The sequence below is a fragment of the Capsicum annuum genome, chromosome 6 (genome assembly GCF_002878395.1).
Source record: "Capsicum annuum cultivar UCD-10X-F1 chromosome 6, UCD10Xv1.1, whole genome shotgun sequence".
Lineage (NCBI taxonomy): Eukaryota > Viridiplantae > Streptophyta > Magnoliopsida > Solanales > Solanaceae > Capsicum > Capsicum annuum.
The window spans coordinates 225,557,641-225,575,478 of record NC_061116.1 but is presented as its reverse complement, the minus strand read 5'-3'; the positions used below and the strand labels follow the sequence as shown (position 1 = coordinate 225,575,478).

At 33.7% G+C, this 17,838-nt stretch overlaps 1 protein-coding gene across 2 annotated transcripts; it reads left to right on the top strand.

The window, feature by feature from the left end:
• The first annotated feature begins 2,131 nt into the window (after positions 1–2,131).
• On the top strand, positions 2,132–15,029 carry LOC107855706 (AUGMIN subunit 3). 2 transcript variants are annotated; one of them, XM_047414205.1, is made up of 18 exons: positions 2,132–2,546; positions 4,552–4,588; positions 4,834–4,937; positions 5,749–5,944; positions 7,200–7,266; positions 8,007–8,107; positions 9,133–9,217; positions 9,402–9,456; positions 9,825–9,956; positions 11,170–11,239; positions 11,505–11,562; positions 11,651–11,706; positions 11,877–12,029; positions 12,634–12,745; positions 12,818–12,959; positions 13,760–13,835; positions 14,401–14,496; positions 14,652–15,029. In XM_047414205.1, the coding sequence occupies exons 1-18, from the start codon at positions 2,371–2,373 to the stop codon at positions 14,781–14,783; spliced, it is 1,848 nt and encodes a 615-aa protein (XP_047270161.1). In that variant the 5' UTR covers positions 2,132–2,370; the 3' UTR covers positions 14,784–15,029. The 2 variants fall into 2 exon arrangements, with proteins under 2 accessions (XP_047270161.1, XP_016556205.1); XM_016700719.2 differs by having other exon boundaries at positions 2,133–2,546; positions 8,004–8,107.
• Positions 15,030–17,838: the final 2,809 nt, after the last annotated feature.

Sequence of the window (17,838 nt, the reverse complement as noted above, 5' to 3'; positions counted from 1 at the left end):
TTTTTTTTTTTCATTTTTCTCCATTAATACATTCTCCAACGACGAAATTGAACACATTAAATTGTTTCATTAATTCAGTTCGAAGAATAATAAAATTGAAAGAAATTTTCGTAACTTTTATTTTTAAAGTTCATTGTTCCTTCTTTATTCTTTATTTATGTTTACATCTCCAAGGGTGAATTTGATGGTTGAAAACTTGAGAAAATTTGATTGAAGGTTGAGATGGTGTTTAATAGAAGAAAAAATTTAATTTGATATTTTTGTGATTGATCTCTAATGTTGTTAATTAAGAAAAATGAAAAAAAAAATGGAGGTGGAGATGGGGGTTGGCTGGAAGAAGATAAAGAAATAGGGGGCGGGGATGGGGGTGGGTGGTTTGAAGAAGAAAAAAAATGAGGGGTGAGGATGGAGGAAAATTGAAATTGAAGGTGGGGTGGGAGGTTGTTAATGGAGGAAAATTGAAAAACAATGGAGGTGGGGTGGATTTGATGGAGGAGGAGAGCTGGTTTAGAGGGGGACGTAAAGAGGGGCGGGGTGGGCGGGATGGGGTGGGGGTGTGAAGAAGAAAGAAAATGGGGATGGGGGTGCACTTTTTATTTAATATATATGAATATGTATATGTAATATATATATATATATATATATATATATATATATATATATTTATATAAATAAAATAATATATATATTTGATTTTTTTTTTCAAAAAAATATATAAAAATAATGTGGGAAGGATTTTTTTTTTAAAATAGTAATTTCTTACGTGGCTCCAACGTGGCATTGATGTGTAAGCGAGTGTAACACACTCTCCATTGTAAGAGTGGTTTCAGTTTTGAAGGGTGAAAATAATTCACTTTAAAGATGTTAAGGGGCTAAATAAATGAAAGTTAAGTTTAAATGATAAAGTGAGTTTGGAGGACAAGTTCAGGGGGAAAATATCTTTTCTCCATGGAAAAATTGAAATTATATGTTATGAGACAATTTGAGTGACATGCAATATGAAATAGCATATCTATGATACTAAAACAATAAAGCAAAATATAAATTTAAAATCCAAGAAAAAAAATAATACTCTTGTATAAAATTCCGTCGAGTGAATAAAAACACATAAGCCCATAATCTCATTCAATAATAAAATACTACTTTAATTCAAATACTAGAATAAAAATTATAAAAATTCAATAATGCGCTAAATAAAGAAAAAAAATATGAGTAATTATATTAAATAATAAAAAGTAAAGTTGGAAAATGAGAACAAAAGAGATGAAAGATAAATAATGTAAAATGGAAAAAAAGTAAAAATAAAAAAGATATTAAATTTTATTTTTAAAAAAAGAAATAAAATGTATTACATCACGTAACTGCACCTAATTTTTTATTCCTAATTAAGAATTGGACTATGTAATTACATTTAATTTCACTTTCCTTGTGGTTCTCCAAAAGTATTCTTAACAATTTTTTAATTTTACCTTATAATGGAAAGAAGTGCATAGTTTGGTAACAATATTATCCTAAAGGAAACAAAAATTACTTTAATAGATGTTTATACAAGTTCAATGATATTTTGAGTAATTAACTCAAACTTTCACCAATTTTACCTTAAAGTGTGAAGTTATAGCATTTAACTAGTGTTTTAACATACATCTAGTTGAAACTTAAAAAAATATTTTTTCACACATAAGATGAAAAATGATTTTAAAAGCTGAAATTATATTTGAATATGCATTTTAGTTAAAGTTTTATAAGCTGAAAACTTCAAAAACGTGAAAAACTATTCTAAACTACTTTTTAAACTTGAAAAATTCTATCTCCAAAAACTAATCACTTTTTACAATTAAACGATATATCTAAAATATATTTTTTAAAAAATAATAAAGAACTCATTCGATGTTCGGTGCCCATATTAGAGCCTGACTAATCTGAATCACGCGTTGCAGGGCACATTAAGGTGGCAGCGTTCGTTTTCTCTGTACCCAGGATCGAACCCTTGACCTCTGATTAAGGGTGGCACAACCCATCCACTGCATCATAATCTATGTCGGTGCCAAAGAGGTACTTAATACTTATATCCACCATGTACTTGAAAAATAAAAAAATATAAAAAGTAGAAATCTTTTTTTCCGTCCCCAGTTTATTTATGAAATACTAAAAAAATACATAAAGAGGGAAAAAGAAAACAAATTAAATTTGAAACTGCCATATCTAATCGACAAATTTTCCGGCACCAGTTAACAAGTAGTGTGAAGCAACACATTCAAATTTCTCAAATCTCCCAAATTAGGTCACTGCCGGCGCCGCATCATCTTCCGGCCGACGCCATTTTATCAATCGATTAACAATTCCGATCTACAGAGTAGCAGCATTGGAAGTATGAGTGGTGCGCGATTATGCGCACTGCTTGGGGAATTAGGATACGAAGGTCACCAATCTCTTGATCCCGATAGTTTCGAGTGGCCTTTTCAGTATGACGATGCTCGACCTGTTCTCGATTGGCTTTGCTCCAGTCTTCGCCCTTCGAATGTCCTTTCCCCTTCCGAAGTCACACAGTGAAGTCTCTCTTTCATTTTCTATTTTTCTTCCTACATTTTGCGAAATTGCTTTTGTTTACTTGTGTAGTTGTATAATTGCGTTTAAGCGTCGAAATTTGAGATAAAATGCTATTTAGAATTCAATTTATATGTGGATTGGAAGCTGTGCTAAGTATTAAGCTTGTTGTTTATAGTTTAGTTTTTCCTTTCTTTTTTTCCCCGTATTTTAAAGTTACTAAGCAATGTCATTTGAGCTACAGCACATGATTTCTTCGGTTCTGTGTATAGTTTTGTGCAAATTAAACATCTCAAGAGATAAAGGAAAATTATAATTTTAGTTATTACATCGGGTTCATTGGAAGCTGATTAAGTATCAAGCTTGTTGTTTACTTTCTTTTTTTTTTTTTTTTTTTTTTTTTTTCATTTTAAAGTTACTAAGCAATGTTATTTGAGCTACAGCACATGATTTCTTCGGTTCTGTTGTATAGTTTTGTGCAAATTAAACTGCTCAAGAGATAATGGAGAATTACAATTCTAATTATTACATCGGAAGCTGTATTAAGAATCAAGCTTGTTGTTTACTATCTGTTCTCTTTTTGTGTCTTTCTTTTTTCATTCTAAAGTTACTAAGCAATGTTATTTGAGCTACAATGCTTGATTTCTTCAGTACTATGTATAGTTTTTGTGCAAATTGAATGCCTCAAGAGATAAAAGGGAATATGCAATTCTATTTAGGGTTAATGGTCAAAACTACACCAAAAGTATCCTTTTTTTGTCCGGAGTTTCATACTGGAACTATCAGGTGTGCGAGTTCCATATCTGAAGTATCATCAATTATTTGTCAAAACACACCTCCATTGTCAATTGTTTACTTTTACTACCTGAAATATCACTATCATTCAGGCAGGGAAAGTGAACAGGTGTGTTTTCATAGATAGTTAGTGATAGTTCGGGTAGGGAACTTGCACATCTGCTAGTTCAGGTATGAAACTCAATAAATATGGAAACCTTAGGTATGTTTTTGACCATTCATTATGCTATTTATTATATCAGATTCATCGGAAGTTGTATTATTTATCAGTTTACTGTGTGTCCTAATTTGCAAAGTTACTAAGATGTGCCATTTTAACATCTCATGTTTAATCGTTTTACATAATTGGTTTAGTTGTGTGTATGACTTAAAAAGTGTCGAAAAATGTCTAGAAATTCTATCTGGAAGCTGTACTCTGACTACCAACCATGCAATCGAATTTGTTTTGTACTCAATATTTCTTTCGAAGTTACTAAGAAATGTCAATATCGTTTCAACATCTTGGACATCATTAATGGGGATGTTAACATAATTGTGATTAGTTATGCTTCGGTTTTCCTGTATGAATGGGAGAATATTTGCAAGACTCAATCTTGTGTAGTGGACTTCCCTTCTCCCTTTCGTTATAAATATTTTTTGGATTGGACATTGCCCATAGAAGCTTTAGGATGTATTGGCTGGATGTAACTGATGTGTTTATAGTTCAATGAGTATACATAGTGATAATTGTGAGTTTTCTACTGAAACGTATTATCAAATTTTGTTATTTCTTTTGCTTGCTTATTGAGGCGTAATAGTATTAGTTGTTGTATCATCTCTTGAGCTTTCCTTTAGGATCTGCTCTATGCGTTTATTAGTTACTAATATCTTTTAATTTAGATCTTATGGTCATGATCATTATATAGGCATATGTTTGTTTTAACTTATTTTTCTTGTCTTGATTAAAGCTAGTCATATAAAAAGAGGAAAGAAGTAAATACTGGTTAATATGACTCTATCCTTGTTCTCAATCATTAGAATGCCTCGTGTTTCAGTTGCTTGAAATGACATCTCTGGACAATATAGTACTTACAGAAATTCATCTTGACTTCACTATTCTACTCTATCCTATCCTTCTAGACAATTTTTTTTCTTCCATTCTTCAGACTTCTCTATTTTTATAGACGGGACACGCTATTCATCCTTTTAATATTATATTCTCTTGTGGTCTAGGTACGAGCATCTTTTACATGAGGAGAAGCTGTTGGAGGTACGTTGTCATGCCTTACACACCCTAACCCCCACCCCACTCCATGAATAAAGCTGATTGATAATTACTTTATCATTTTTCAACCTTTAGGTTTTTTTGCCTCATTGTCCTCTTTTTTGGGGTGGGGTAGGTATGTACAAGGAATTTTCATTTAATAGAAGTATAAAATGCTTGCTAACATGTCCTTTATTCCTTCATGTCACTATGTGTGTACAAGCTCCCTTATTTGTGCAATGATTTTGCAGGGAGAGGATCTAGACTTTGCTTATGACAGCATTTCAGCCTTCTCAACAAGGAGAGAAAACCAAGAGGCGGTTTTCGGAAGTGAAGAAGGATTGAAGGATATAAGGTGATGACTATTGTCTCTTATATCTTTTGTTCTTTTTTACTAAACCTTTACTATTCTATCTCGAAAGCTGAGTTTGTATAAATGCTTACATTCCATTGTTGACTTAATTCTAGTCTCTGAATGCTCCACATTCACATTGTGATGTACCTATATTCTCACTCTGTACTGATCCAGCTTGTATTACTCATGTTGCAGCAATAAGTCAATTAGTTCTTAAAGGAATTAGTCAAACATGCTTTTCATATCATCTTTATTTTTTCTTGTGGTCTGTTTCTCTTTTAAACACTATTTTTTTAGACTTTCTTTGCTCCCGATCAACACTTCCATTTGGGTACACTATTCAGAATCTCTCAGATTGGGGGAATTAGCAGACTCCTTAGAAACAGGTATCTATGATTTCACCCCTCAGATGATATGTTGTGTTTCTGGAAATATTATGAAATGCATAATGCATCGGGGACTTGATCATGGGTATCTAAGGTCACAGTCTTCTTGCCCTTAACTCGAATGCAACAACATTAGTTTATCTTTCCCCACTGATGTGATCAATCTTCAGTTCCGGATTATCTTTATTCCTCAATTAGAAACCGCATATGAAGTGGAAACTTAGATACCAGAGAGTTGATAAACGCAATTTAGTTTGCACAAGATGGTATCTCTCTCTCACTTCTTTTTTGGAAATAAGTGAAATATAACATTCTCAGAACCTCATCTTTGCTTCTTCATATATTAAAATGAATTGGTCTGAGAGTATTTTGTTTTTACATATGCCATGTTTTTCTCTGATATTGATGGTTTGCTTAATCATCAGAGATGCAACTTTAGCGTTAAAAGCTGAAGAATTGGAGTTGCAGAAACAGCTGAGACGATTGCAGTCTCAATATGATATGCTCACTGGGCAGGCTTCTACATTGATTCAGGGAAAAAGGGCTCGAGTTGCAGCAACTTCTATTCTTAATGGACAACAGGCTACTACAGATGATAGCCTTTCAGCAAGGAATTTAGAAGTAAGCCAGTTAGATGCAACTTATTTTATCTTATTTGCATAATTTACATGCAGTCTATAACTCTATTTAAAGAATGTTATCTCCTATTGTGGCTGCCTATGTAAGGTTTCCATTGATGGTAAAAATCAGTTAATGTGAGGATTTTTTTGAAGACAGTGAGCACTGGCAATTATGTAGGTAGGTTCACAGTAAACTCTTCTTTTGCTTTACCTGCAACTCCACCAAACCTTCAAGTGTTTTTAGGAAAATCTGGAAGCGGATAAGAGGGTTGACATATGAAGGGAAAGAAAGGATGCACTTGAAGGATGTGGAAGTATGTTGAGAAGATTAAGAGTTCTTTTCTATTACATATAAATCTTTCCCAATTATCGGTGCTTTGATCTAATAATTAGAGGGCTTGGGCCGTGTATAGCACTGTAGCAATTCCATTTGGTACTTTTCTTGTGCATTAACAAAAATAAATGACATTGATAAAGTAGGTTACCCAAAATTATATCATTGAATTATTGAGCAAAGTCACATAAACAACATTCTTCCGTAACAAGTGTGTGCCGTTGAGTTATCTAAACTCATTGCGCTTGGATTTTTTATTTAAGTTCGTCTTTACATCATATCTTAAGGTATTGATTTACTAGATGTGCTATGTTTATGGCCATAATGACTAAATTTATGTTTTGCATCAGTGTAGTTGCCTTTAGGAATTCATTATACTGTGCTATTTTCCATTTTTGTAACTTTTGGCACATTAAATGTCTGCATCAGATTTGCCCCTTTTCCTATAATTTTTTGCTCTTTCCATTTTTGGATTGTTAGCACATTATTTATGTCTTCTTCTGATTGCCTCCTTACATATTAGTCTGTCTGTTATTAGAGTATACCTTGGGCTGGTTTTGGCAGCAGGAGTGTTATGTAACTTTTTTGAGCAAAGAAGATAAACATTGCCAAAAGTTCAGTCATTTTAAAGGCACTCTGAAATTTTTATTGCCTATCCATATTCCATATCTTTAGCAAATGCGTCCACTAAAGAAACTTGTTGCCCAAGGCCCACTCTCCAAGTTGGAGACATCCTATATTTCTTGTTTCCATAATTCTGGTTTGCCAGTGAGCATTTATCTACTTCTGTTGGGAAATTTACATATATCGATACAACAACAACAACAACAACAAACCCAGTGTATTCCTGTGTGGGGCAATTTACATATATCGATATTTTTTAGAATTTTATATGGTTCCTAAAATACTTCACTATACATAGATGAATGCAGTTCTTGGAAGGATGGCTTCTACTGCGCAAGAGTTGGCACACTATCATTCAGGGGATGGTACGCCAATTTTCTTCTTATGACTGTTCAGAAAATTTCTCTTATTGATTAAAGGGGTTGTGTAGTGATTATATATCACCTAGAAGATATCTTATTGCTTCGGTTTAAATGTCAAAACTTACAAGATATCTTTGTAAGCTCTAATGCTTACGTTGTAGTGACTACTAAGGATTCTCCAATAAAGACGGGATTATGCTCTTTCAAGAAGAGTGCTGGTTACTGCTTTGCTTTTAAAATTGATGTGCACATGTCTTGTGTACACTCTATAAATATGCTGCATATTTTAATTAGCTGTAAGAGTCTATTACTTAATTCACTTGGACATTGAGGTTCCAACTTGATTAAGATTAGCAGGTCAAACAAGAATCTGAATTGACAAACTCTGTTTTCCCCTCGGTGCTATACTCCGTGAACTATGATTCATATTCGACTAAAATGTAATTGGTGGGGTTGCCCAAGACCTTAAAAATGTTTTGGATTTCCTTACACAATCCACGTGAGACAATTAGTAACTCAACATAATTAAAATGAGGGAGTTAAGACTTAAGAATCTATTTGAGGGAGTTATGATTCATCTTCTGTTTTTTCTAATCATAAACAATTTCTCTACCCGTAAAGGTAGGGTACCCTCTCCAAACCTGGTTAGTGGGCCTATACTGGGTAAAATATTGTGGTTATCTATTTCGTTTTACTATCGTTACTATCTCTTTGATATTTCAAATTCTTTTCTATTGTAGAAGATGGAATATACCTTTCTTACTCGGACTTCCAAGAATATCTCCTGGTGGATGCATCTTGCTTAAAGGAGTTAAATCAGTGGTTTACCAAGCATCTAGATACAGTACGTATGGAATATTATTATTTTACTTGGTTCTTTCCCTTGTGAGCATTTTTTATCTTCTTAACCCTGGTACAGCAGGGTATCGTAATATATTACAAGATGTTTCACGAAGTGTTTCTAGCTTCAAATCAAGTAATATCATGTATATTTGGAAAGTCATCAAACCTTTGACATAGGACTTGGTTTGTGGCAGCAATATAAAACGTAGAGCTTGCACACAATTTTGGTATGCGTAGCTGTGAACTGATTTTGCTTAGTGTTGACCATGAATACGTGTTGCTTTTTACCTGTCCATTGAGATATCAATTCTTTTAGGTCTGACTTTTGTAACACTCAAAAGGTCGTCGTTATCTGATCATTGAAATGTTAACCACTTCCTTGGAACTTCTCTTACTTTTAAGATAGAATTCTTAAAATGAGCCAATAAATGGTCTTGTTTTGAGTTATATCTCTAGTGCTGATTTTATTCTCTTCAGTGCTACGAATATAGGAAGGCTTACTGTGGGACTTGTGTTTCTTTCTTTATAGTACATGGTATACAATCTTTCTTTTAGATGCTGAATTTTATAGTGGCTATGCATATGCACCGTAGATGAAATGGGTTTAGGATGACCTTAGCCAACCTTGAAAATGTCCCTTTGCCTGGCCAAAGCCCTGACCCGTCCCATATAAGCTGATCTTCTAGATTTTCTAGGATCTCAATGACTATAAGTGTTGTGCATTTATGGTACAACTTGATTTTAGGGTCCAGATGATTGGTTGCTAAGGATGCTAAGTCGAGTTTTTACCTAAATGACATGTCAGATATTTTACTTGAGTTCTATGCTTTTTGCACACGTAGTGGTTATTCCTTTTTACTGGGCTTAGCCTTAGGATTAGCTAGCACGTGTTATCCAGGCAACCATTACAGTGTTCGTCTGCATAGCTGAAAACTTTGGCCCTTCCCATCTAATATGCTCTTTGCAGATTTATTTTATACTATTTCAGTGTCTTGACTTTGCCATTATTGGTTTATTGTGGTTTAGGGTCCCTACAGATTAGTTGCAGAGGAGGGAAAGTCAAAATGTTCATGGGTTAGCCTTAATGACATATCAAACGTGTTACTACGAGGTATTTACATTTATACACCTCATTCACATCAGTTTGTTCTGCAAGTTGAGCATATGTTTGTGTTTGGATTTGCCCGTGTACTTATTGTCGGAGAGACTTCTCCTCCTAAGAATTGGAGAAGCTTCTGGCTATTGTGTGTGGTTGTTAGGTCGATTTTGAAATATTTTTCATTGTGACATGGCAGATCTGGAAAAATCTCACCACCAGCGTGTTTCTGAACTGCAACGTCTTCGCTCCATGTATGCACCATTTTCCTTTTGCTTTAATCTAAGCAATTTATGTGTCAAATTGGAAGTGCAAAGATGTCTTTCTTTCTGTTTTCATCTTTCTTATCTTTTTATATTACCTCTTTCCTTTTGAATGTTTTGGCTTTTATCTGATGTATCCTAATATTTTGTGACATTCCTGAAACAGGATGTTTGGCCATCTATATTAATTGTCATATAACATTAGAAGTGGAAGAGAATTTACTTTTGTGGTTCCTATAATATACAAATATAGAATACTAGAGTTTAAACCACTTGAAAGTACCACCCCTGTATGTCAATCATGAATCATCTCTGAGAAATTGTCAACCCAGCTTCATAGTTGCCTTTTTTCGTGACAGATTTGGTCCAAGTGAGCGGCAATGGATAGAAGCTCAAGTTGAGAATGCTAAACAACAAGCTATTCTAACTGCGCTCAAGGGTCAAGTGACATCAGATGAGGCTCACATTCATCTGGACCTTCATTCTCTCCGGTAGATATTGTCTGCACCTAAAGCTGTTATTTTTTCTTGCTGCTCGTGTTTACAGTGTATTGCTCTATTTGGATTATTGCATAATGATGTTAGTGAGTAAGTGGCATATGGCCGTTCTATGAGGCTATGTTGCTTTTGTCATATGAAGGTTTTGTATCTCTAAGTAGTAACAGTGTGACATCACATCTTAGAAATGTGTCATTTTTTTCAGAACGGACGAAGAGTGAAATTTTGTCACATAAACGTAGATTTTTACTGGTGCATATTTCTTGCAGCATGCTCTAAAACTCATTTTTTGATTAAGTTGAGGGTCTTTCCGAAACAACCTCTCTACCCCGCAAAGGTAGGGGTAAGGTCTGCATGCACCCCACTCTCCCTAGACCCCATTTGTGGGACTGCACTGGATATGTTGTTGTAGTAACCATAAACGGGAATGGAGTGTCAATGACTTTGATCATGTCAAAGCAATATATGAAAACTTTTCGTGTTTCACTTCTACAAAATGATAGGTGACATTTCAATTAAACTAAATTGTAACCCCCAAATCCATCCCTCTCCAAAAAAATAAAATAAAAGGAAGAAAATCCTTAAAAACTTTGAAACTGGTGGTGGATGTACTTAAGAGGGTTAAGAAGCTCCATTTTGTTCTACAGATGTTGCATATTTAGTTATTTGCTTTTTTGACATTGCTTGGACAATCCCGAATAAATTTCTGACTTTAAATTGTCATTGTGTGGCATTTTATTTTTCTATACATCAACTATCACATCTGTGCAGGAGAAATACTAGCTTCTACCTTAGGGGAAGTGAGTGAGAGACTTGTTGCAGTATCTATCATAGTTGTATTACAATTCCTTATTGTTCAGAATTTTGAGCTTTTTGAGAGGAAGCCATCGTATATAAAAATGATCATGATAATTCAATGAACCAAAGAAAATCATAATAACGAGTAATAGATAGAAAAAACTGCAATTGGAAATATTCATTGAAAGCTAGTTCCTTTTCTTTTGTGACATCCCCAAATAGTTTTAATTTGAGATATTGTGGTATGTATTTATCTGCATCCCGTTGATAACTTTGTAGTTGTTGGTATATTTTTATTCAGTGATATGTTTTAGTATACATGGTAGTTCAAAAAAATGAACGTTCTCACTTTCTTTTCTCGGATTTGCTCATGGGCTACTTTATCATAGAATTATTCATCTCTTTACAGGAGAAAACATGCTGAACTAGTTGGAGAAATCTCAATTTTACATCGCAAAGAAGAGAAGTTATTATCAGAGGTTTGTCTAGCACTAGTGGATTTTCTTTTTCAGTCTTATTCCAGCTATTTGTTCCTTAGACTTGAAACAAGAGAAGTTGTCAGGTAGTACCCTAAGAGATAGAATTATCAGATTGTTGATTAGGTGATGCTTCAATATGAGCTGAGGTGATTGATTCAGAATGAACAGACTTATTCTAAATTTCAGGACAGCTTCTAGAATTCTTTTATGCCTTTAATTTTGATGTTCTAGTTGGGCATATTACCTACTAGAGTTCTTCTTTCAGACTATTCCTGATCTTTGCTGGGAGCTGGCTCAGCTACAAGACACATACATCTTGGAAGGTAATAATATTGTCGTCTGACCTTGTGATCGTCAAATTTAAGTTTGTGTATATTTTCTGATGAATGCTATTTCTTCAATAATATGTAGGAGACTATGATCTAAAGGTCATGCGCCAAGAATTCTACATTAACCGGCAAAAAGCGGTATGTGTAAGACACAGTGATGTGTTTCCTATACAGTTATTGTCTTTATTTCTTCAACTAACAACCATCTTAAGGAGCAGATATTAATGCCTCACTTTTGCTAATTTGGTATGTAGCATTTTCTGTACCATGTTGTTGTTGATTCTTACTTGATTATGGTTTCTCTGCAGTTCATAAATCATTTAATAAATCATGTTGCAAGGCATCAATTTCTAAAAGTAGCATGTCAGTTGGAAAAGAAGACAATGCTAGGGGCATTTTCATTGCTTAAAGTTATTGAGTCTGAGCTGCATGGATATGTGTCAGCAACAAAAGGCAGAGTGGTAAGTATATGGGAAGAATGAGTCATGTAACAAGACTTGGATTAAATTGGTTAGTATATGCATATTATGCGTCATATCACAAGACTTGAATTGAACTTGAACCTTCACCAGTTTGATTTTGTTCTTATTCTTCGCTTCACCCTTTCTTTTAGCACGTATGTCAACTTTCAAAACTTAATGTTTGTAGCCATCCAAACATCTGTTTACTTTCATAAACTGAAAGATAAAAAGGGTGAAGCTAGAATTTTGATATGAAATTTCTTTACAACAAAAATTGCATGTTTGTGAAACTTAATATGTGGCTGAAGTGCTGAATGGAATTGAATGGATACAAAGGATTCATATAGATGGCCCCAACTAATTTTGGATCGGGGGTAGTTGATTGATTGGTTGGTTGAAGTATTCAAGTTTTAGTAAGAAACTTGGAATGGCAATGTGGTGTTACCAGTAGATGCATGTTTAAGAGGGCAATGTGGGAGACCGATTGAAATATGGACACAGGATGGTTATACCTTTGATCCCTCGTAAAAGAAAATTTTCATATTTAATTGGGCATAGGAGTTCGCTATTCTTAGTTTGCCACTCATGCAACTTTTTGTTTTAGGGTCGGTGCATGGCACTGATTCAAGCTGCATCTGATGTTCAAGAACAAGGGGCAGTGGATGATCGCGATACATTTCTTCATGGCATCAGGGACCTTTTACGCTTATATTCAAGTAATGGATCTGGACATTGAAATATTACTTCACCATTTTTGGTTTATTATTCACACTAATTCATTTCTTCAGATATCCAAGCTGGTCCATCAACATATGTGTCAGCACCGGGCATTGTTCAACAAATATCAAGCCTTCGTTCAGATTTGATGTCCTTACAATATGACCTTGAACACACCCTTCCTCAGGATAGAGATCAGTGTATAAATAAACTGTAAGTTCTCAATTATGTCGAATTATACCTGTCTCTAAATTCCTCTACAGTATTCTGAAAATACTAATCGTCTTTGGGACATCTTTGAAACATTAGATTGAGGTGTGCACAACATGCTCTTGTATATCCACATTTTATATTGTTTTTGATCCTCATTGAACACCAAATTATCACCATGTGTAGTCCTGATGAATCAGTCTGAGAGGGGAAAAGAAATCCGTCAAATACAGTTCTTACTGCCTAACGGTCTGTTTCTAGCTCATTATAATTGTATAACGTATGCATGGAACGCACACTTTCAAAATTGTTAAGTTTGTAGACAAGTGGTCGGACATGTCTTCATTTACAAGTAATGACTTGCTGGAACTACAAGGGCCTCTTAACTTGGTTCTAATAAACATATGTGAGTTTCCTAGGATGTAGTTGTGAAGTGTCTAGAAAGATCCATGTGGTTGTGTTTGTATTATTGTTCATGGAAGATGGGAGTTTTAGGACCGATAATGTATAAGAAGTCTGTTGAAACCTTTAGGGCTGGTTATCTACTGGAAACTCTATTTTGCACAAACCATTTTTTAACCTTTCATGATCTGTTTTAGGTTGAGGCCTCCCTGTTTAATGAATACTTCAAACAAGTATATGTTATCTTAATTCTATGAGTTTGCTTTTTCTTTTACAATCTGCACGGACTTGTACTCCATCATACTTGGATTTCAATAATTAATCAATATTGATGGTGATTTTGAGATGTAAACAAGTCATGGTGTGAAAATATCTTATACCTTTCTTACGTTATATATTAGGTGCACTCTTGTTCAAAGTTTGCAGCAGCTATTGTTTGCTTCATCAACAACTGCTCAACCAATTTTAACTCCTCAGGTAGCTATTTTGCTGTAATGCCCTTTTGCTTTCTGTAAATCTGGTTTCTCTCTCTTTTCCCCTTCTTTCTGTCTGCTCAAGGGCTTTCGAGGTTTAGTTTTCTTCCACTGCTTAACTAAGCACTGCATCCAAATTGGAATTTTAGATTCTTTTTTCTTGGAAGTAATACATGTAGAACAACACATCTTCCTTTTGAATAGGAGTATCTGTTTGCTTAGTGAAGAAGTTCTTTCACTCTGCCATTCCATAATGTACTTGTCATAATTGAGCGCCCTTTTTCTTTTCGTGGACTCTGGTATACCACTATCTTTTGCTTATTGAAAAAGAAAATATGTTCTTGATTGCATAAGTTACCAACACTCGTTTAAGTTATATGAATAGTCATATAGACGGTTCTCCACTACAATTCCTACTTAGCTACATGTGAGGTTGCTCTGAAATTAGACAGATAATGTTCTTTTTTGGTGCATAACTTTTGGATGGTTACTCGTTCAGCACATCAGTTTCGTTTTCTGTTCAACCATGAAGATTTTAACTCTTCTAATTTATGTCCTTCCCTCTATAGACACTAATGAAGCAGCTAGCAACATTGGAAGACTACAATAAAAACCTATCTCGTGCCATTGAAGACGTGACCAGTGAGCATCTGAAGAAGAATGAAGTAAGCTTTCAGCTCAAGTCTTCTATTTCTTCCCCTAAATAGACACCATCGCTATTTTCTGGTGCTTTCTATTTCTCAGCTGGTTCCTCTGTATTTGATATGGTTTGAGAAATAGAAGATAGAATCTAATAAATGATATCCTCGTGATAAAACAGATTTACAGACATCAAAAAGCAGAGAAGACTATGGAGAGGCGAGTTTTTGTTGATTTCTTCTGTCACCCTGAGCGCTTAAGAAACAATGTCATGGAACTTGCTGCAAGTGTTGGAGCTTTGCAATCTTCATAGTTGCTCTTCTTTGTGTGTTGTGCTTTATACATACTCAGTTTCTTCATTTCTGATTTATTTTGTGCATGTATGTAGCCCTGTTTCTTCTTTCCTGCCTTCAGTTCAACATTTTTCAGAATGTAATTCATCATACTAAACATGTGCCGTGCACTAATTATCATGTATTCATGTCATGAAAGTGTGTTCCAAAGAGATCAGAAGGAATATTAACACTAATTTTTCAGTGAATTGACACCCCTTGAACAAGAATGGTTCCACCACTCAAAACATTTATGGGTAGACCGTAGATGTGGCAAACGAAACTGGATATACTAGATTATTGCTAAACGTAGTTATCGAGGACAAACAAGATATGCGTCAATCATATTCATGGATGCATTAACCACAAGCTGTGAACAATTTTCTCAAACAAAAATGTGTAGCCCGGGTTAACTCCTTCATACTTCTTAGCTAATAGTTTTGAGTTCTGAGTCTGCTTATGTTTTTGAGGAAATATTCTTTCCATTGATAAAGAGAGGCAAAATAGATTATTATGTATTGTCTGTCGAGTTAGATCCATTTTGCTACTTGACTAGTGTGCAATATTCCCATGATTTATACCTTTACTTCCTCTTTAGTTAACTAAAGATGTTTTTGTTACTTCTTTTTGTTGAATCATAGCCTTTTAAATTCACCTTTAATTACAGTGTTAATAATCCATTAGAGATACAAAAGCAACAAAGTAGTCTTCAGGCTGTACGAAAAGTGAAATATCTATGATTGATTAATAAAGGTATTAAACTCCTATTTGGAGCTTTGATCCGATCTTAAAATTTATGTTAGTCTTCCTGTTATGATCAAAATAAAGTAAAAGAGAAAACAAGGCAAGGGCCAATATAAAGATGTTCCCCAATAAAATCATAAATTCACTTTCTGTTTAAACATCGATAATTGGTCTCATTTGAGGCTTAGGCTAGTATAATATACGGTGAATATCTTCTTTTACACTGGAGGTAGTTTGGCAGACGAGATAGGATAAATAGGGATATTTCTAGGACTATTATCTCATGCATCATATGAGATAGTAATTTCATTACTTTAGTATAAATTATGGGATATAATAGTCTCAAAATTTGTTAATACCTCATACTAAATATGAGGTGAAGTTAATCTCATATTGTATTTCAAGATTACTTTTCTTATTGGATGTATTATTATAGACTATAATAGGCATCATACCATTTTATTAAATGAAATAATATATCATGACCTTTTACGTACAGTACAAATAAAATAAGAAAGTTTTGATTTCACCAATGAGACAAGTAAATTGAAATAACTACTTTAATATACGAATCAAGTACTATGAAATAGAGGAAATACTAAATAACTGTTATAAAATAGAAATTGTATAGAAGTTGGGATTAAAACCTTAAAAGCTTGTAATGTTACTTTATGAGAAAATCAAGAAAGCTTCCTTTGTGCCTTATATGGAAGTTGGGATTAAAAGCTTTGTGATTTTACTTTATGCCATTGCACATTAAAATGTGGCATACGATATTACATCCCCCCCACCCCCCGCCTCCCTCCCTCTTCCCCCCAAAACCCAAACCATTCTACACCCACATTATCTAAAAATTATGAGAAGATATTTTAATAAAAACTAAGTACTTAACATAATTTGTTGTACGAAGATTTATTGATACGAAAAATTAAATCATGATAATGATAATGACTGGTTATTCTTTAATATAATGTTTCAGTATCTATAAACAATCTCTTTATAACAAGCATGCATTTTTAGATAAATAACGTGTTTAATGAGGGTAAAGGATAGATAGAATTAATCAAATCTTAAATAAACGGGTGAAACAATAATTCTAGAAAGTTCAATATACCGATAATAAAATGAGCTCCAAAATATATTTGCCATAATACATTTACATGACACTAAACTTCACATCTTTGCTCATTGAGAAACATTAACTTATAGTGCAAATAAAATAAGACTGCCATCCGTATAAAACATAAATTCAATCAAGATGTTTATGTATAACTACACAGGAGCAAGCATTCTAATTGAATTAGATTAAATATCAATGGATCCTTTATCAGGTATTCATTGAATGATAAATAACTATAAGTGACGGAGAGAAATAATTTAAATAATGAAAAATCCAATATGTAAAAATTTGCATAAATTCAAGTAAGATGCTTATGTACAACTACAAAGTACCAAGCATTCTAATTGAATTAGATTAATATTAATGAATCCTTTATCAGTTATTCATTAAATGATAAATAACTATAAGTGATGGAGGGAGATAATTTAAATAATGAAAAATCTAATATTTAAAAATTGTATCGAGAATGACTGAAAAGGTGAAAACAATTCCAAATATAAATTTGATCATTATGAACAAATCCGAAATATTTTTTGTTAAGCAATTCAACAATAATAGCATATGTGAAATCTGATAAAGAAATAACTTTGAGCCTAACTCAACTCAAAAGTTAGCTAATGAAGGAAGGATTGAGCTAGCTAATAAGAGAAGAATTGTCCAAGACCATATAAGGAGATCAAGGATCCTTTAATCCACCGATGTGAAACTTCAACAACCCCGCACGCTTAGGACTGAACATTTGGAGCATGAACAATATAAAACGAGAGGCCCAACATCGAAAACAATGAGCTGAGTGAAACTGGCTTTGATACCATGATAAAAAAATGAACCTTGAGCCTAACTCAACCTTGAAAGCAAACTCATGAGGGAAAGATTGCCCAAGATCATTTATAAGCGGAGTCTACGAAAATAGTATGAATGCAAACCTTATCTCCAACTATTCATGAAAATAGAAACATTGTTTTTTAAATTCTCTCACCGCAAGTGAGACAAATCAAAATATTTATAAAAAAAAGACTCTGAAAAAAAAAATATAACAGTAAAAGAAACAATAATAAAAAGCAGTACAAAACATTCATAAAATAAACAGTAACAACAAAATAGCGTAATAATCGAAATGATAAAAAGAGTTCAGATCAAACAAAATACTAACAAAGAACAAAAACTCCATA

What these genes read in the sequence shown, in the direction of transcription:
- LOC107855706 (XM_016700719.2), top strand. Translation starts at nt 2,371, where the DNA reads ATGAGTGGTGCGCGATTATGCGCACTGCTTGGGGAATTAGGATACGAA. An exon ending in TCCCCTTCCGAAGTCACACA is followed by an intron (nt 2,547 to 4,551) that starts GTGAAGTCTCTC and finishes CTTGTGGTCTAG; the next exon opens with GTACGAGCATCTTTTACATG. An exon ending in CTGGACCTTCATTCTCTCCG is followed by an intron (nt 9,957 to 11,169) that starts GTAGATATTGTC and finishes ATCTCTTTACAG; the next exon opens with GAGAAAACATGCTGAACTAG.